The following is a 19,941-nucleotide window of genomic DNA, read 5'->3' as shown; positions in this document are numbered from 1 at the left end:
TTTTTGATACGAGGCATTAAATACTGTACTACGGATAGTAGGAGTATGAAGTATAAACCGATGTAAAATGGTACAAGAGTGTACAAAGAGAAAAGTACAAAAGAAGAAAAAGAAGTGGAGATGGTATGGTAGAAGAGTGTACAAAACAACGGCTACGGTGCAATTTTCTGAATACGGTGTACTAGGAACACGTTGAACTGCAGCTGGTTTCCTTGATACTCCCATTAAGACCGCAGCATACAAATACCGCCTTAGTATTGCCGATCAATAGAATAATTACAGCCTCTGCGTCTTGTGATCTCAATCTCGCTGTGATCGATCCGTGAAAACAGTTCGCTTCCTAGTTATAATATTATCACCTGATATTGCCAGAACGAACAAAGTACCAGTATTTTCACAACGCAGTAATAAGGTAACTATGACATTAATCGATTTGCACCAAAGTGCTTGACTAGACGTATTAATCCGTTTGTACGATGGAGAAACGACAGAAGCATCCGGAAAATATTGGCATTCTGATGGCCCTTGCCAGCGCCGAAGTCCTGTTGGCAGCTGCGGAATTCGCCGTAAATCTCTACAACCTGTTCTATGGTAAGACGCCATTTGCACCCCGATTATTCGATGGGGATTACCTTTTTTGTAGCCACTTACGACATTCTTATGTACCACATAGACTTTTTCTGTAAGTAATATTTTTGGGACATTGACGTTCTATGGTTGGCTCGTTTGTGCGTCAGTTTTAAATTCCTATCCACGTTAGTAATAGTTTCCGCTTTTCGTTGTGCTTTACCTTTGTTTGTGCATGTTCTAATTAACTGTTATTGATTATCCTTCCAAGGCAGTCAGTTAAAGCTACGAATGGGATAGACAGACGGCAAACAAATAACCAGCTGGCACCAGTGATGTCCCGTTTGCAGTTTTTCATGTCCCGAGCGCACTTTCACGATCAAAAACTTTCCCGCACCCGCTCCCGCACCCGAGCGCTCGGACCGTCCCGCAACCCGCTCCGATTCCCGATTTTCAATGAATCAATAATTTCCATAATTGTTACAAATTTATTACAAAATTTTTGTGATAAAGTTTCGCAAAAAGTTTAACGGATAGGCATTTTTTAGAAGACTAGACCTGCTGTCACCTGCATGATAAATCTTACTTTTTACTTTTCAAAAAAACTGAGCCTGGCTCGTAATTATAATTATAGAATTGCCATAAATATATTATTATCGCCATCAACAATTCGATTTCCTTTCGAAACCCACATTTCCGTCACGAGCAAGCCGCCGCTTATTACATTTGTAATTTTGATCCAGCACAGTGCCTAAGGGTGGGACTCTGATTCGAAGCAAATCTCGCTATGGCATTGTAGCTCAACCACACGAGGTGGCTGTATGGGTGTCCATTCATTTCGGAAACCATTCATTTTGAAAACCATTCTTTGTAAAAACAACAGACAAATTTTATTCGGCTTTCTTATGTTTATACTATTCTTATGCTTAGGCTGTCTCGTGCTTCTTTCTTATGTTATTATCCAAGTGTATTTTTAGGTGTCGTATTTTCAGGTTTTCTTCCGTTTTTATGTTTTCTTTTGTTATTCCTATTTTTTCTTAAGTTTTATTAGGTTTTCTTATTTTCTAAACTTTTCTTAGATTTTTATGCTTCCTTAAGTTACTGTATTATTTTTTTTATGAATTCTTTTGTTATTCCGAGGCATTACGAAAGCTCTAAGGCATAAAATCGAACTGGCAGCCTGTACGATGACGTCACGGTGGAGGAGACCGATCTTGCGAACTCCATAGGCTTGCGCGCTCTTTGCGTTCCAGCAGAACGAAATTTCCTTGCGTCTAAATGGGTTTTTTTTTGTTTAAAACTGAAAAACATGATGTTTCGTCACTGTCCCCGAAAATTCTAGCGGTAAAAGTTGAGTTAAAAGCAGTTTGGCCTCGCACATGGTGGATCCAAGAGCCAAGGTACTGGTGTGTCTTCAAAGAGTGGTTAAGCTGCAACCATGGCCGTTTTCTTAATGATTAAAGTCCAGGAAACAAAGTCAAGTGAAAACATAAATTTCTGGACTCGTATTTCAGAAAGTGTTCACATACTGATAGTGACAGATAGTCAGCAACTTAGTCGGAAGACTGCAGCCGTCCACAGTACTGTAAATCCGCACCACAAGCATAGCCACAAGTGCAGGCTTCTTCCATAGACTTCCATGTTAAATAAAAACACTCATATCGCATCTAATTTGCAGCGGATCCGCGCTAACTTAGTATCAGAAGAAACAACAAATTATTCTCTTTCTTTTGAGGTGTTCCTGGAGACTTATAAACAAAGGTACAAGGAATTCTAGAATTTCAAAGTTGAATGTAAGTCTACGGGCGACACAGTACATCGTCTCCACTATCCTGACACCGTCGCAGTCGATTTTATGCCTGTAGCTTTCGTAATGCCTCGGTTATTCTTATTATGTTTTCTTTTGTTTCTTGATTGTTTCGGAAATTTGTGATTTCCGAAATTAATGGTTTCCGAAGTGAACGTTTCCGAAATGAACGGTTTCCGAAATTGGTTTCCGAAGTGAACGTTTCCGAAATGAGCGGTTTCCGAAATTGGTTTCCGAAATGATGGCCGGTGCCGCTGTATCCGTGGCCACGGTTACAGATACGATACTCGAAGCCACCTCGCGAGGAGACTGGAGTCGCTGTATCGCAGCTAGATGCGCTTTGAATCTGAGACCCACCCTAAGACACCAACTTTCGCGCGAAGCGCGAAGCTGACGCACTTTTTGGCTGCGAAAATTGCTAGAAATTCTATAAAATTTTTTTAATTCTAAGAAATCCCGTGTTTTCCCGAGTAGCGGGCGGGTGTACTAATCAGGCTTTATTCCCGACCGCACCCGATCCGAGCAGAAAGCCTCCCGCTACCGCTTCCGAGCCAAAAGCGGGTGCGGGGTGCGGGAATTTCCCGTGATTTACCGAGCCCGTGAAAAAAACGGGACATCACTGGCTGGCACTAATCTAAAACATACTGGCACTTGCAGCTAGCTATTTGCGCTGATGTCATCGCAAATATTGATCGGTAACATCGTGACTGGTTTTGGTGTTTAGTGAGAGGCATTACTGCATTAGACACGGCTTACCGATCGGTATCACCGGTGAGCCATGCCGCCATTTGCATTCTGCAGAAGAGTTACCTTTACTCTTCGTGCAGTATATTATCTCTATATATTAATAAAATAAGCCTTAGCGAATTCCATACAAAGCTCCCTTTTCTGAGCGACACACTTAACGAAACTTGGGTGTCTATATATCATTCGATAGCGCCAGGTTTGCAGATGGCGCGACAAGAATCAGTTTTTGAGAAAAATGTAAAGTTTAAAAGAAAAGTTTAAGAAAAGTTAACATACAAAGTCTATGGGAAAGGTGAGGAACCCACCACTGCTAAATCGACCACCCCACCACTGTCTTGAGTCGACAGCTGAAACGCCGTTACTCAAGCTCTTCTTCGAATGGGGTGCTTATGTAATGACATGTATCACCTTATAGCCGTGGTTTATATATTTTTTACCAGAAATTTTTGTTTGCAAGACAGTTAGAGCTGAAGAAGTCAGAAAGATCAGGCAAAGCAGTCCGCGAGTACGGAACAGCTGCAAACCCAGTTTTTCAAGTAGCTGTCCTTCGCAGTTGTTCGAGCTTCTTTATTGTAGCGCCTCCAAGGGCGGCTGCGCGTGCCGTTATCACTTGCCTACCGTACAACCGGTGCCACAATCCATACTACGGTGCCACCGTAGTATGGATTTTACGCGGTTGTATTAGAATGTGGTGCTAAGTAGCGGAAGTGCGAATTATTCACGACGCTGCTGTGAAATTAAATGATTATTATGAATTAATTAATTAGTTAATTTAAATTATTATTCACGACGCTGTTGTGTAACGACGCTATTGTAACAGAAGGCGAAGCCGCAGGTGACCCCTAGCTCCGGCGCTAGGGAGCTTGCGGAGCAGCAATACAGATAGGACTCATATGTACGAGTATAAGAATGATAATAAGCGAGACACAATCAGACACTGCGTCGTGAGTGACTGCGATCTGGGCATTGTTACCGGTATGGATGCCAAAAACTTGAGTTAATAACTTGACTTGACTTTCGACTTGGTTTTTACAAAAAGTCGAACTTTTCAAATTACTTGGACATCCAAGTTAACTTTTTTGACTTGACTTGGAAGCTCAAGTCAAGTTATTAACTTGAAGTCGACTTCAAGTCGACCTGAAGTCGAATAAAAAGTAATACGAAAATTTGCGTATAGGGGAGTTATTAGTCGTCACACACCCGTTCCATGTACTGCTCCAGTCATCCGCCCGGAGCTTTGCCTCTTGGCTGCACATACAGTCTATGACTCTATGCAGCCGTGTGGTCATAATCCACTTTGATGGCTGGAACAGTACAGCGAAAGTGTGTTGCACGACACCATTATCAAAACATTTTAAAGATATAACGCAGAAAATGTCGGTTTACTTTAAAATTCCTTAAATTTTTTTAAAAACTCGCAAGTCGACTTGAAGCAGAACTTGAGAACTTGGTTTCACTAACTAAGTCGACTTCGTTGACTTGATCTGGAAGGATGAGTTCAAGTTAATAACTTGACTTTTCCTCCAAGTTTTTTCGATTAACTCAAGTTATTAACTTGATAAGTCGACTTCGCCAAGTATTTGGCAACCCTAGACTTCAACTTACCGGACAAACCGAAATTTAAAAAACCCATGACTGGAAGTATGTTAATGACTTGATAAGTGTGGCCGCACTGGCTGGCCAAAATTCTAATACATAACAACGGGCAATATTTTACAATTCAAAGAATAGCAGACTGATAAAGAAAAAAACTCGAAGGAATTTCTAAAAACAGCACATACTATATAAACGGCAAGTTTTGAAGTTTATTACGGTTTTTTCTGCAGTGCACCGAACGGGAAAATTTTAACACAGAAAGATCAATATAGAATCTTCCGTTTATCTTCGGTAAAACAGTGAACCCTGTTACGAATACGAGTACAGCAGCAGCACCTTATTTTAAATTATGCGAAATTTTAAATTTTTAAATTTCTAAGCATAAATGAATCCAACGGAGCGTAGAATATATCTGAATTTGACAACGTACGTATCTTAGATGTCACGAACAACCATGAGCTTGTATATTTCTCGGCATTTTAATATATCACTGATTTATTCCGCGCAGTTTGCGCGGGGTCTACTAGTTACATTTAAAGTTTTAACCTATGTGAGTCTTACAGAGCGGATTCTGATGCTTTTATGATAGTTAGCAACTGGTTAACAGTGATAGTTACCCAGTTAACAGCTGCGATTTCTGACATTGCTGTCTGATTTGACTGTTCGATGTTTCGCAAATATTCGCATTTAAAGAATCTTAATTGGTTTAATACCATATTCAATAATAGCTGGTGGAGTAGTAGAGTGTGCCTGCTAATAACGATAGTATTAGAAAGCTAAGTTTTCGTTCTAAAAACATAATAAATTTCTAGATTTTCACCATTACCCAGGAAACAGTAGTGAGTCGGCGATGTCCGCCTGGGGAAGCCACCGGGCGCCGTAAAACGCATTTAGCAATAAATCCGGTCGACCGTGCGCGCCCACAAAATTTGAGCATGCGCAGGAAGCCGAACTTATTTAACAGCGTAGGATTGCCGTGATTACTGATTAGATTAGTTAGATTAAGTTCTATTTGTTTTTTATAAAAATGAATAAATTCATTGAAGATCTGTATTTACTGGGTGGCGTTGACGATGAAGAGTTTTTGTTTTTATCTCGTCGACGCACAGTGGCACTGGAATCCCGATAATCGAAAGCGTTTCAGCCTGAATTACTACAGTGATGAAGAATCTCTTGCAAACTTTCGGTTTTCCGTAAGCGACCTGTATCGTCTTCAAAAGGTTTTATGCATTCCCGATGTGATTCGGGTAGATAATGGTTGCACTGTGAGTGGAATTGCAAATCTGTGCATTCTTCTGAGACGTCTGGCGTTGAAGGGCAGATTGTACGAAATGAGTATCATGTTTGGAAAACCTGACAGTATTATTGGTCGCATTTTTTCTTGGTGTGTCGATCATATTTACGACAATTTTGTGCATCGGTTCTTAACAAACCTTGACGCTCCCTATTTAACCGAAGATTTCTTCATGCATTTGTGCGCAAAAAATGTTGAGAAAGGGTGTTTGTTTGATAACTGCATTGGCTATATGGATGGAACTTTGGTTGAGTCTGCCGTCCCTCAGGACGGGACGAAATTCAACGACAATTTTATTCCTATAAGAAGTACCATGCTGTAAAATACCAATCTGTTGTGGCACCCAATGGACTGATCTTGCAATTTGACGGTCATTTCCCGCATCAACTAGAACTGTTGATCCCTGGAGTTTGCATCCTGCTCAGATTTTTTAAGCTCTAAATCTATTTTCTTGTCATGTTTTTCACGCTCCAGTTGTCTGTCTTTCTCTCTTTCCTCCCGCTCGAAATCTCTGTTCGCGCCGATCTTGCAGTTCTTCCTTACGCGCCGCAGCTTCCGCACGAAATTTTTCGCGAAAAAGATCTTCGCGGTTTTTACGAGCAGAACCTCCGATGCGGCTCTTGAATGGTGATGTGTAGTTCCGTTTCAGTTTTTTCTTCAATGGCGTGCCAGTGGCTGTATACATTTCGGGATTCTCTTCTTCGTGTTGAATGCGAGCTGCTTCTGCAAATTATTTCAAGTATTATTAGTAACTAATTACTTGACCATGTAGTCAGTGCGCAAACTTGTATTCTTTGTCAAACTAATGCAGAGCAACAAAATTTTATACATACGAGTACAACATTAAGATTTATTACCATCGTCCGTGCTCCACTCCGTGTCGCTTTTATCCATCGTTCTGGGGAGCTTCTTAGATAGTCTCCCCTTAGTGCTTTCTTCCAGTATTTCGATCAACTTCGCATTATGAGATTCCTTCACATTTTGAGCTTCGGTCATAGTCTTTGACTCTTCCTCTGCTGCGGAGACTGACTCCAAAAGTAGCTCTGTTTCTGTTGGTTCCGGTTGCTGTTCATCACCTGTGGGATCGATTGCGGGCGTCTTTTTGGCGCGATATTCAGCCAGTAGCGTATTCACTCGCTCGCGACAATATTTGTTGGTCCTCGCTGTGCCCAATGTGCTGACCTGGTCGGCAATTTTCTTCCGAATTTCCTGCTTTGCACATGCAGGAGCCAAAAATGGCTTCAAGTCCGCTGTGGCACGGAGAAGCTGCAAATCACTTGACTGCTGTTTTGCGGATTTTTTGCGCGTTCGACACTTCTCTATAGCAGCTGATTCTGAAATTTAAATTATGAATGAATGATTGAAGTGAAATCAGATACTGGTTCTAGAATAAGAAAACTTGAAAGTTTACCTGTTGCTACGGATATGGCAGAAACAGGAGAAACCGGATTTTCATCCATTGGAAAATGGAAACTGCTATGCAGATCGACGTAGGGCTTATTGTTGCGATAAAGAAATTCAAAAGTCACTGACTTGATCAACAACGAAAAAGTGAAAATTTCTCAATAATAATTTCAGATAAGTTTCTCCTGTTTCTCTTCTCCTGAAAATTCGGTTTCTCCTGTTTCTGCCATATCCGTAGCAACAGGTAAACTTTCAAGTTTTCTTATTCTAGAACCAGTATCTGATTTCACTTCAATCATTCATTCATAATTTAAATTTCAGAATCAGCTACTATAGAGAAGAAGTGTCGAACGCGCAAAAAATCCGCAAAACAGCAGTCAAGTGATTTGCAGCTTCTCCGTGCAACAGACTTGAAGCCATTTTTGGCTCCTGCATGTGCAAAGCAGAAATTCGGAAGAAATTGCCGACCAGGTCAGCACATTGGGCACAGCTGAGGACCAACAAATATTGTCGCGAGCGAGTGAATACGCTACTGGCTGAATATCGCGCCAAAGACGCCCGCAATCGATCCCACAGGTGATGAACAGCAACCGGAACCAACAGAAACAGAGCTACTTTTGAGTCAGTCTCCGCAGCAGAGGAAGAGTCAAAGACTATGACCGAAGCTCAAAAGTGAAGGAATCTCATAATGCAGAAGTTGATCGAAATACTGGAAGAAAGCACTAAGGAGAAACTGTCTAAGAAACCCCCCAGAACGATGGATAAAAGCGGCACGGAGTGGAGCACGGATGATGGTAATAAATCTTAATGTTGTACTCGTATGTATAAAATTTTGTTGCTCTGCATTACTTTGACAAAGAATACAAGTTTGCGCACTGACTACATGGTCAAGTAATTAGTTACTAGTAATACTTGAAATAATTTGCAGAAACAGCTCGCATTCGGCACGAAGAAGAATCCCGAAATGTATACAGCCACTGGCGCCATTGAAAAAACTGAAACAGAACTACATCACCATTCAAGAGCCGCATCGGAGGTTCTGTCGTAAAAACCGCGAAGATCTGTTTCGCGAAAATTTCGTAGGCGGCGCGTGAAGAACTGCAAGATCGGCGCGAACAGAGATTTCGAGCGGGAGGAAAGAGAAAGAGACAACTGGGCGTGAAAACACGACAAGAAAATAGATTTAGAGCTTAAAAAATCTGAGCAGGATGCAAACTCCAGGGATCAACAGTTCAGTTGATGCGGGAAATAATGCACATGATGGCAAAAAAGTGATTTTTGTTGTTAAAAACCTGATTTTTTTGTTTAACTTTTAGTTCAACTGTTCGTATTTTTTGTATCAATTTACCGCAGTAAATTTGGCAAAAATATCAGACAAATTTACATTTGAGCAATTCGATAATCAAATAGCAAACGCCATTTCCGAAGATTTTATTCACAAAAAGTGCAATACGAGTACTAAAACACAACAGCAGCAAAAATATGGAATCGAGACATCGCAATTATTGCCATTTAAAATAATCTTCTAATAATGGTGGCTGATAACCAAAATAATCAGTTGGTTGACTTCCATACAAACATGTATGCGCGTTCGTTAAGATAACAGCAACGGGCACGTATTTACCGGGCTGTGTGAGAAACACTTTCATGTTATCCCGATCAGTAATAAAACGAAAATTTTGCTTTACTTTTTTGAAGCCCCACTCAACACAAATCCGCAAAGGTTTCATTTCATCATTAATACGGGCTTGCCAGGATCCGGTCACCGTGTTTTTATACACTGGCATCACAAATAAACTTTTGGCGTACGCGCTGTCAGCATAAATCATTAGACGCTTTTCAAGAGGTACACCAAACTTCTCGTTCAATTTCTTTACTCGATCATCAAGTAGACTCCTCCTGAACATTGTGCTGTCATGCAACTTTCCTACGCATGGACCGTCAAATTGCAAGATCAGTCCATTGGGTGCCACAACAGATTGGTATTTTACAGCATGGTACTTCTTATAGGAATAAAATTGTCGTTGAATTTCGTCCCGTCCTGAGGGACGGCAGACCTCAACCAAAGTTCCATCCATATAGCCAATGCAGTTATCAAACAAACACCCTTTCTCAACATTTTTTGCGCACAAATGCATGAAGAAATCTTCGGTTAAATAGGGAGCGTCAAGGTTTGTTAAGAACCGATGCACAAAATTGTCGTAAATATGATCGACACACCAAGAAAAAATGCGACCAATAATACTGTCAGGTTTTCCAAACATGATACTCATTTCGTACAATCTGCCCTTCAACGCCAGACGTCTCAGAAGAATGCACAGATTTGCAATTCCACTCACAGTGCAACCATTATCTACCCGAATCACATCGGGAATGCATAAAACCTTTTGAAGACGATACAGGTCGCTTACGGAAAACCGAAAGTTTGCAAGAGATTCTTCATCACTGTAGTAATTCAGGCTGAAACGCTTTCGATTATCGGGATTCCACAGTGCCACTGTGCGTCGACGAGATAAAAACAAAAACTCTTCATCGTCAACGCCACCCAGTAAATACAGATCTTCAATGAATTTATTCATTTTTATAAAAAACAAATAGAACTTAATCTAACTAATCTAATCAGTAATCACGGCAATCCTACGCTGTTAAATAAGTTCGGCTTCCTGCGCATGCTCAAATTTTGTGGGCGCGCACGGTCGACCGGATTTATTGCTAAATGCGTTTTACGGCGCCCGGTGGCTTCCCCAGGCGGACATCGCCGACTCACTAGTCAATCAATCATCACGTGGTGAATAATATTGATATTCAATACCACTGAAAGTTCAGCAGGTTGTTTTTATCCTTGTCAAATGAGATCTCGCAAATCTGCTAAAAAAACATATCAAAGAAGAATTCAAACGGTAACCGAAAAATGCATGCATCACAGTAATTACGTTCTCTCTCTAACACACTGGTAGTTTTCTCCATAAAAATTACGTACATATGATGAATCTTTGCAGGACTGCTGTTCGAAGGCAAAAGATTTCCGATGCTGCAGACACTGGCCTTTATCGTTTCCACCCCGCTGTACGGGCTGCAGTTAGTTTGCGGTGGTTGCTGCATTGTGGCGTGCGTCCGAGTGTTGTGTGGTCACCGCAACGCAGCATTCTTTGGTGGACGTTTCCGAGAGTGCAATCTGTGCGTTTTCACCGCCTGCGCGATATACCTGCTGGTCATGCTGTTCACCTGGTTCATCGTGGTCGGGGAGCTGGCTAACCCATTCATCGCCCAGTTTGGCGTGTGGGGCGGAGTCCACCAAGCTTTCCAGGCCGACGTCATCGGACATCTGGGCATGCTGGGATCGGTTCTGGTGCTAGGCGCTAGCATGGTGGTTGTGCTCTTTGTGATGTGGCTAACCGATTCCGTCTGGAACAGCCTGAAGGCCACGAAGGAAGAGAAAACGCTGCTGGCCCATGCGAAAGAACCAAACAGTCCACCCCCGTCGTATAATCAAGTCAACACGAATACGGAGATCACGGTTTAAGAACACAGCGTCAAATATGACCCTTATCGGGAGGCATGGATCCGAGTGGGTGTGCAATTAATGACCATTAACAGGACAAAATGCGCGCACCCGGCAAAATGCGCGTTCATAGTATGCAGCTCTTTAGAATCAAAAATACGAGTATTTGTTCGATACCTGCTATCTGCTTTAGTGCGCTGTTTTCCATGATGCGTCTTCCACCACAAGCTTGGTCCTACATATACCGTAAGAAGCTTGTTTGGATGCGTTGTGTGTTTCGATGCCCTCATTTAAGGGTACCTTTTCTGCTTGGGTTCCAGCGAAACCCATTTATCAACCGTTGTTCATGGTTCCTTTCATGTTAAATATCTGTATGTGATACGGACAAAATTTAATTTTGGTGCTGCTCTTTTTTTAACCGCTTTTTGTCGACACTTTTTCTGTTCTGTGTGAATTTGGATGATACGGTATTTGTTTTGCTGTAATAAAAGGTCTGGGCTATGCGAAATTTAAAAGGTCTACTATTTGCGAAAACTGTTATTGACTGTACAGTTGTACTGTACAGTTGTATTAGTAAATTAAGTGAAGAAAATGGCTTAAGAAAACTGAGAAACCTAAGAAAACTAAGGCGGCTCAGTATAGCGCTAGCTGGGCTGCGTGACGGTCGACGAGATTTTTGGCGGGGTCATGTACAGATTGTAAGCGATTGAAACACGGTCGCCACGACCGGATATTGGTATCCAAGCTTTGGCACTGGCAGCTGTTCGTATCGAATCGGATGAAATTCAGAAAAAAGTCAGATAAAAGCGCAAGGTTCTCAACGCAGAAATTGGACTATGTTACTAAGTACTATGGTTGTACGAGTGTCGCAAGACAACCGTACGACGAAAATACTAGGACGTCTATGATAATGTACGGCACAGATACCGGGAGAAACATGTTCATGTGCCCTGGACAGAAAATCAGTGGCCATATAACTGGACCACAACAAGGTGAAACTAGGCAGGACGCGTACGGACTTTCACAATGCATAACTATACTGATCAAATTAAACAATCAACATATGAGCCATTCGTTCATCACCCAATCTTCGGCGCAACACATTGATCTTTACCAGTAGGTTCATACATAATACCAGTAGGTTCTTATATAAGTAACAAGCCATTGAATGCCGATGAGCCCAATCTCGATTGCAAACTTATGATCGGCTTCTTGCTAACCCATTGCCGTTGCTCTAGGTGGACGAGAGAAATGAATGAACATTCCTCTCTTAAGGAAGAGAGGAATGTTCATTCATTCCTCTCACACCTAAACAACAACATCTTCTTCCCTCCGCTTGTATCTGTAAAATGCATGGTGGAAAACTGCCAGCTTCTATCCAAGACTGCGACAGTGATCTCAAGAATAAAGTGGCTCGCAGTGCCACCAACGGGAACTGAAGATCAAGAAGCGATCCCTTCACTTCGGAGCCGGTATGCATAAATGTCCGCTTCCAGGTTACCATTCATCCCTGCAATAACTGCCTCGGCGGCTTCGCCACAATTATACATAAAATACGGAACAAAAGGCAGAAAACAGATATTTCGTAGTTTCATACTACAGTACCGTACTTTTAGTGGACGCACACGCCGTTAAACGGTGGTAAATTTAGTAACTGAAGTTCCAGCTAAGTGTGATGCCACAAGAATGTCAAAGCCTATTGAAATGTGTTAAGAATTAATCGGCCACCAGCAGTTTTCCTTAGACACGGTACACTTCCTCAGCACAATATAGTGAACCATTTTTGCGTTCTTGATTAGCGGACAGGTGCACTCTAGCGGTTAGGGTTGATAACCGTTGATTCTGTAGACCATAGATGATCACGCAAGCGATACCATCTCATAAAAGGAATGACAGGAAGCCGGTCAGGACGTTTAGATAATTCTAGCCGGGGTAAAATTGTAAACATGACTCCCCTTTTGCATTGCAATTTCGCAGTTGATTCATGCTGGATGATTTTTGGAAACTAACTACTTATAATTCCGCGGCTTCCTTTTTGTTTCTCTTTATGAGCAACAGTATTTTCTGAGCAACTTTTACTTGCAACAGCATTTTCGTTTACCTAAATGGTAGCATACTACAGAGTTTCTCTTGCGGAATGTTTCATACCGCTATAGACATTAAGCTGCCTAAGCAAGCAATCGAATCTTACAGATACACAAAAAAAACAATTGGTATTTTGGTCCAATGTCGATATTTAATGCGCAATCTCCCTGCATCTGCATAAGACGACTGCGGTTTTTCGTCGTCTTTTGACATCCTAAACATCAAACTTTGTTGGAAACAACCGGCAATGCAACAATATTACTGCAAGATTCATACAGTGCACACTCTAACAGCATCTGTTGTGTCCATATATAAGAACTAGCATTTTATGCCCTCATGTCTTTGAAATATTATAAATTTTCGGTTTTTAAAACTGTTGCTCTAGAGTATGGGTAACTGCATATATACGGTTTGCTTTCTCAAAAAAAAAAAATTTCACATGAAAGCTGTAACCTATAAATCACTTCTTTAGACGGAAAATACATGTCAAGCGGATGTCCCGCTTAGTGCTTACTAATTAGTAGTTGCTATAATAATTTTTACATAGCGATAGGCGAAACATCTCCTCCTTCTTCCCTTTCGGCCCTCGGGATTACCTGGAGTATTTGAACAGTGCAAATGCACACGAAGAAACCACCGACAGCATCAGAGGGAAAATCATTAAAACCGGCACAAAGTAATAATAATAATAGTAATAACTGAGCCGTATGACGTATATACTGACCTATCTGTAATATCCGCAGCTGACACATTTTTAATGGGCATTTTGAGAGCAGGATACCTTTCCAAAATGCAAGAATTATGTAACTGGCGCACAGTACGTACAGCAGCTGCACATACAGACACAATCTCGGGCAAATTATTGTTACACACGTGCGCACTGTAAATCACAAGCATAAACGGGATAAATTGCGGACTGCTTTCTGATCCGTGATGATTTAGGCAAATAGACTCATATACACCCGGTAAATTATTAATCTGCACGCTTGAGCTGCTGGCTGGATTCGTCTTTGAAGCTGTGTACTTTGTAGTAAGCAGCTATATAGTATCTTTGTATATCAGCTAAGCGTTTCAATTTTGTAGTACTCTTTAAAGTTTTGCTTCCAGTGTCGATAGAACTAACCAAACAGTTAATAATTTTAACAACATGGTCAGTTTGTGCTATCTCGTTCCGGTTGTGTTGACGATTTTTGGGACTCCACGCACAGTATCTGGGCTGAATGTCAGTATCGTAGTTATCAGCTACATCGGTCCGCTTGGATTTCCGTCCTTAGTTTATTCCGATGCGCCCTTATCGATGGCCACGGAATATGTTGGGAAACTGTACAATACAACAATGACGTTTAATTTGCATTTTTTGTACGATCCAGCGCATCCGACGTGTGCTGATTTAAATGACAACGCTGTGCGACTGCTGGGGGAATGGCAGTACCGTATGCGGAAGATGGATGATTTTACCGTTTACATAATTCCAGGTAATAATTATACAGGCATCCGATAATCAGCTCTGCGCCATCCCGTTAACCACATTACTTGTAGCCTGCGTTGAGGCGACGGAGATTCCATATCTCCAGGCACAATGGGATACCTTATGGATTTCTAGGTAAATTATTTATAACTTTAATGAGCGCTGTGCTACGTAGAATAAAAAAGATAAAATCAGGAGCACTAGCATAAGAAAGCTTAGTTTTTATAATTACATCTGCTAGTAGATTTAACGTACGTATTTAATGTAGTACTTCCGTATATGTATGTCAATGTATTTGACATATTCATTTGTTAGTGTCTCGGCCAGTGCACAAATTCGCCATCGTGACCTCTATCCAACGTGGATATCAACAAATTACATTTCATTGCTCCAGTTGTCGGAGCTGTATGTGGAGCTGCTCAACAAATATGCATGGACGTCAGTCACTTTGGTGATAGATACGGTATCGCCTCCGTTCTTCTTCACATTTGCTGAGTCACTGCTGGCGGAACTGAAAGAAAACCGTAATTTTTCAACGACGGTGTATAAAACGTCAACTAATTCGCCTGGACGATTTACATCCATTCTCGAAGATATACAACAAATTAGTAGAGGTCAGATAACATTTATAAAATAAATTTACGTAAGTAGATTTTTTCACGTATATGTACCATTTGCCACGCAACTGCATGATTGTTAGAAAATCTGTATGGTTTGGCTGGTTTTGCAGTTGTCCTGTTCTTCGGACATGCCAGATTCTTACGCGATTTCATGGTACTTTTGGGCACTCTGTTCCTTGCGTGCAAAATATGACCTACATACATATGATATAATTGTTCATGATCGTCTTAGATTACTGCATCTCAAATGCACATGACCGATGGAAATTACGTAAGCTCCCGAGAAAGATCTGTCTATAAATCGGGAACAAATTTAATTACCGACATGACCAGTACAGGTGTACATTGCCGTTGAAGCAATGAAAAACAACACGCACGGATACTTACACTGGCAGTACAACGACAGCCGCGATCCGGTATTGTTATTACAACTAGATTTCCCATTAATTGAGCTATTTTGGTATGACTCCGATAAATGCACTCTCTGCTAAACTAATCGCTACAGGTTGCCTTACAAGCCTTCCAGTCGTTGCTGGTCTTGCATCCGCGGGATGTTGACGAGAGCCCCGACCCGAACCTCGGAGCGGAATTTATTCGAAGGTCACAGTTAAAGTATAATTTTACGTACACCCTCGCTGCGCAGGTACGCTGCTAATATATGATCTTAAGGTTTGAGCAGAAGGCCATAATGCAACCTTTTCGGACTTAGCACTTCCCAACGCTTACCGGAAACTACCTAGCTGTTTTCGCTTTGGCTCAAGTAAGTTACGCAATCCTTTATAATAATTAACTGGAAATGGCTGCTCCTACCATCCTGGCGCCTCCTCTGGACACTCTTACCTCCTTTCACCCTTTTTGGCTGTTCCATACCGACTGTAGTTCAGCCCTACCGGCAGTAGTTCAGCTGCAGTGGTTTCTGTGGCTACAGTGCTTCCTTTATACTATGTACCAAAAATACTCGAAGCTGCTACGGAAAACCATATTTTTAGAAATTAGAGGATATCCGTAAAAAATTTGCGTCCTTGAACTTTAGAAGCTGGCAAAGATAAAGCCGGCAACTTCTGCCGGTCGGATATCTCTTTTGATCACGAGAAAGGTCTGGTACCGGTGCAAAGAAACAGCGATCTGTTAAACAAATACATTGTAGTGCACACAACTCAATGTAATAAAGGGGTGCGAACAGCCAATAGAGGTGTGCGAGGCGGTGGCAATAGTCAAAAGGTGGTGATGGTGCAATTTATTGTTAAAAGATAGTGCGAATAGCCAAAAGGTGGTGAAAGGTCGTGAGAATAGCCAAAAGGTGGTGCCGGTGGTGGGAAAAGCCACACCCTAATTAATTTTATTCTTTGCATGGAGAAAGCAACTCGTTGCACTAAAAGACTGCATAATCGGGTTTTGCAGGCATTAAATGACTCTCTATCAGGGCAGGCAGAAACCACAGCTAACTGGTAGTAGCGTCGTGAAATACCTTGTAAACCGCACCTTTACGGACGGTTCTGCCGCCGGGAGTATTTATATAGACAAAAATGGACAGAGTCGCCGCGACCTGGCTGTTTCGTATTACACTCCATCAGGGCATCGCAAGGTGATGATGCTGCATTTTCTATTTTTCATTGGGCTCGATCCGTTGTACATTGCTTTGATTTGTTTTCCTTATAATATAGGCACTATTGCTCAAGATTGCAACCAACGAAACGCTTATCCAAGTTGTGAACTTAACAGCATGGAGCGGCGCCGCCTTTCCGCCTCCCAGTGTACCATATTGTGGCTACAAAAATTCCAAATGCTCGGCTCCAGGTAAAAAGCCAGGCAGTTTCTTGTGAAGCCGAAAGCATTTTCAACCTAACGTTCCTCAAATTTTGTACCGTATGGTGACCCAACATTTCGTCGATAAAAATTTGTCGACCGCAACTTCGTCGAACAGACACGATGTCGACCCGTCACGGCGTCGCACTAACGTTTAGTTAAATTATCTCAGCTTTTTTCGTTTTTTTAGATTCCTTAGGTTTTCAGATTTTTAGAATTCAATAGTTTTCTTAGGTTTTCTTAGATTTCTTAGGGTTTTCAGCCGTTGCCCTCGTGACGGTCGACGTAGTGCGGTCGACGTTGTGTCAGTCGACGAAGTTTTAGTCGGCGAAATGTCGGTGAGCCCTATATACGTACGTGTTTCGTATTTATGTATTTGTAGGTGATAGCCGTTGGATATACGGTAGCGTCCTCGGATGCGTGTGTGTGATGCTATGCGTAGGAGTTCTTCTACTGTATTACGCGAGGTGAGATCAGCTGTTTATACATATGTTCCGTTTCGGACTGGTAGATGTTGTAAAATCCTACATTGTCGATGCACTGCGTGACATATCCATCAGACCTGACGTTAGACGTCTACGCGCTTTACTGCACTTTAAATTATGTTGTTGTCAAAAGGCAGGTCAAGCGAAAAGCGGACACGGTCCTCTTGTACGATCCTTGGTGGCAGATCGCGTCCGCTGTGCCACACCGGAGTTTTCATGTCTCCACGTTGTGTGCCTTTGGACGCTTCGAAGAAGATTATGACATGCCAGCTCTATCGGAGGTGCTTTTATTGTTTTTAGAAGTATTCTCCTTAACGGCACTCCTCCCAACTAGCTAGATGAATCAAGCGGAGTCTAATGGATAGCTAATTGTACCGCTGTCAATCTCGGTTTAAAATATTGACACTTTTATGCAACGTATAAATTTTAAATTTTCAACCAAAGAAACTGGTTTTAGACGCTTGGAGTGTATCAGGGGAAATCAGTGCGGCACGTTAAACTCTGCCAGCGAGATCATACCGTGACATTTGGAGAACTGTCAACCAACATCGATTTGCTGCAGTTAATGAAAAAGGTACAAATATTTGTGTTTCAGTTGTTGCTCGCTTAATAGAAATTTATCCGCTTTATTTTGTTTATTGTGCCCTTCTTGATACTGACAAAGCATTATTTTAGTTTCACGGTCTGGACCATCATAATCTGTGTCGGTTTTACGGAATCGCTATATCCGTTAAATACGGCGAGGCCGTCTCGGTGATATCCGCTGTGACGGAGCATCCTGCTCGGGGAACGCTGATCCGAGCCTTGAGCAGCAGTATCACGCAAGATTTTGCATTTAGCAGCTCTTTGATTATTGATTATCTTGAAGTAATCTGTGAGAAATAATGCACAACCGGTAGCAGAGAATAGGACCATATTTTATTTTATAGGCGATTTCTTATATACATCGTTCACCGTTGCGCTATCATGGTCGTATAAGTCCGTCAGCGTGCTGGATCGACGTACATTTCACCCTAAAGGTCGCTAATTGTGGATTCGATCAATTAATAGCCGAGATATGCAGTTGCGGCAAATGTCCCAGCAGAGAATGTGATAAAATCATCAGCAGCGAAATGATTTTCTGGTTGACCCCGGAACGAGCAAACTACGGAAGCGATGACGCTATGCAAGCCGTGGACATTTATTCCTCCGGATACATTATATACGAAATACTGACGAATGGATCTCTATTCTACAAACTACAATCCATGAGTAAAAGTAAGGAGCATATTGGATTGGTGCAAATTCTCTATTTTATCGAGGCAGAGCCCGCTTTGCTCGATTTGATTTCGGTTTCTTTGTCGATGTACAGATGAGCTTTGTCAACTTGTGGCTGATGGCGCAGAAGCGGTCTGGAAGATCCTAGATTATACAGGCAACGAGTATTTGACTCGTTTTGCGCCTTTATTACAACTATGCTGGAGCAGCGATCCGGTTAAGCGTCCCAAAATCCAGAAACTGCGGTCACTGGTGTTGGAAATCTTGCCCTTGTTAACTGGCAATACAAGGGAGCACAAAGTAATCGACGCTATTCTCAAGCGCTTAGCTAATTATGCCGAAGCTTTGGAAAACGAAGTGATAATCAAGACCAAGAACCTTTGCGATGAGATTGCTAAGTGTGATGCCATCGTTGCACAGTTTCTGCCCCGGTAAAATCACCGCCCCTTGATGACTTCATTTTTGTGCAGTATATAATAAAATTTTCTAGAACCATCGTGAAACAGTTACGAACCGGCCACAATGTACAGCCGGAATTGTTCCAATGTGTAACGATTATGTTCATGGAGTTATCTGGCTTTTCCGACTTCGTCAACAGCGCTTCTCCAGAAAAGGTCCTGGCGCTGCTTAGCGAAACCGAGTCGTTTGTCGACCGACTGCTCATGCAGTGCGACGTGTATAAAATCGAAGCTGTAGCCGACACTTATCTGGTAAAAACAAATATATTTTCGCGTGAAATCTTTAATCCATGATAAAGAGCTATAAAATTCGCGAATAGATCGGCAGTGGACTACCTGAAAGAAACGGAAATCACCATGTCTGTTTTGTGGCTATGTTTGCCCTAAAGTTATTGAACTCCGGATTTCAGTTAATTCTTCCTGAGCATCTTGGTTGCAAAATTGGCATTAACTCAGGTAAAACTACAATATTAATAGCCATTGAACAATTGCAACGCACTTACGGAGCTAAAGCATACGCGTTTTTAAGGACCTTGTGCTGCCGGTCTTGTGGGATTACGAAGATTTCGCTACTGCCTGTAAGACTGTGACAAGCATTGCTGAAAACTATTCACGGAAAAACGACTTTTTTTTGTACGACTGTTTTTAGATTTGGCAATACGGTTAATATCGCCTCTAGGATGTGCAGTCAAGGTTTACCGGGACGCATACAACTCAGTGCCAGTTCCCAGTTGATCCTACAAGATTTCCCGGAATTCCGTGTGGCGCTCAGAGGCATCGTGCATGTTAAGGGCACATCACGCATGCTGACATATTGGCTGCTGGGTCTAACCGGCACGACATAA

The 19,941-nt window shown here is 41.9% G+C and overlaps 2 protein-coding genes across 2 annotated transcripts; both read left to right on the top strand.

Annotated features, from left to right (window-relative positions):
* Window positions 1-311: 311 nt before the first annotated feature.
* LOC129597255 (uncharacterized) lies at window positions 312-11,388 on the top strand. The gene is made up of 2 exons (XM_055494736.1): window positions 312-591; window positions 10,415-11,388. The coding sequence occupies exons 1-2, from the start codon at window positions 477-479 to the stop codon at window positions 10,936-10,938; spliced, it is 639 nt and encodes a 212-aa protein (XP_055350711.1). The 5' UTR covers window positions 312-476; the 3' UTR covers window positions 10,939-11,388.
* Window positions 11,389-14,126: 2,738 nt separating this feature from the next.
* LOC129597267 (atrial natriuretic peptide receptor 1-like) lies at window positions 14,127-19,941 on the top strand. Its single transcript, XM_055494748.1, has 18 exons — window positions 14,127-14,477; window positions 14,542-14,605; window positions 14,786-15,084; window positions 15,201-15,244; window positions 15,323-15,361; window positions 15,596-15,733; window positions 16,514-16,675; window positions 16,755-16,887; window positions 17,279-17,363; window positions 17,515-17,662; window positions 17,839-17,955; window positions 18,057-18,255; window positions 18,432-18,638; window positions 18,733-19,069; window positions 19,129-19,348; window positions 19,417-19,552; window positions 19,626-19,674; window positions 19,746-19,941. The coding sequence occupies exons 1-18, from the start codon at window positions 14,150-14,152 to the stop codon at window positions 19,939-19,941; spliced, it is 2,901 nt and encodes a 966-aa protein (XP_055350723.1). The 5' UTR covers window positions 14,127-14,149.

The sequence above is a fragment of the Paramacrobiotus metropolitanus genome, unplaced genomic scaffold, assembly GCF_019649055.1.
Source record: "Paramacrobiotus metropolitanus isolate TYO unplaced genomic scaffold, Prichtersi_v1.0 Parri_scaffold0000102, whole genome shotgun sequence".
Classification (NCBI taxonomy): Eukaryota; Metazoa; Tardigrada; class Eutardigrada; order Parachela; family Macrobiotidae; genus Paramacrobiotus; species Paramacrobiotus metropolitanus.
This window is presented reverse-complemented; position numbering and strand designations above follow the sequence as displayed.

Coding starts and splice junctions, on each gene's coding strand:
- LOC129597255 (XM_055494736.1), top strand. CDS start 477: ATGGAGAAACGACAGAAGCATCCGGAAAATATTGGCATTCTGATGGCC. Junction 592..10,414: donor TCTCTACAACCTGTTCTATG/GTAAGACGCCAT, acceptor GAATCTTTGCAG/GACTGCTGTTCGAAGGCAAA.
- LOC129597267 (XM_055494748.1), top strand. CDS start 14,150: ATGGTCAGTTTGTGCTATCTCGTTCCGGTTGTGTTGACGATTTTTGGG. Junction 15,362..15,595: donor ACATGACCGATGGAAATTAC/GTAAGCTCCCGA, acceptor TAATCGCTACAG/GTTGCCTTACAAGCCTTCCA. Junction 19,675..19,745: donor CGAAGATTTCGCTACTGCCT/GTAAGACTGTGA, acceptor GACTGTTTTTAG/ATTTGGCAATACGGTTAATA.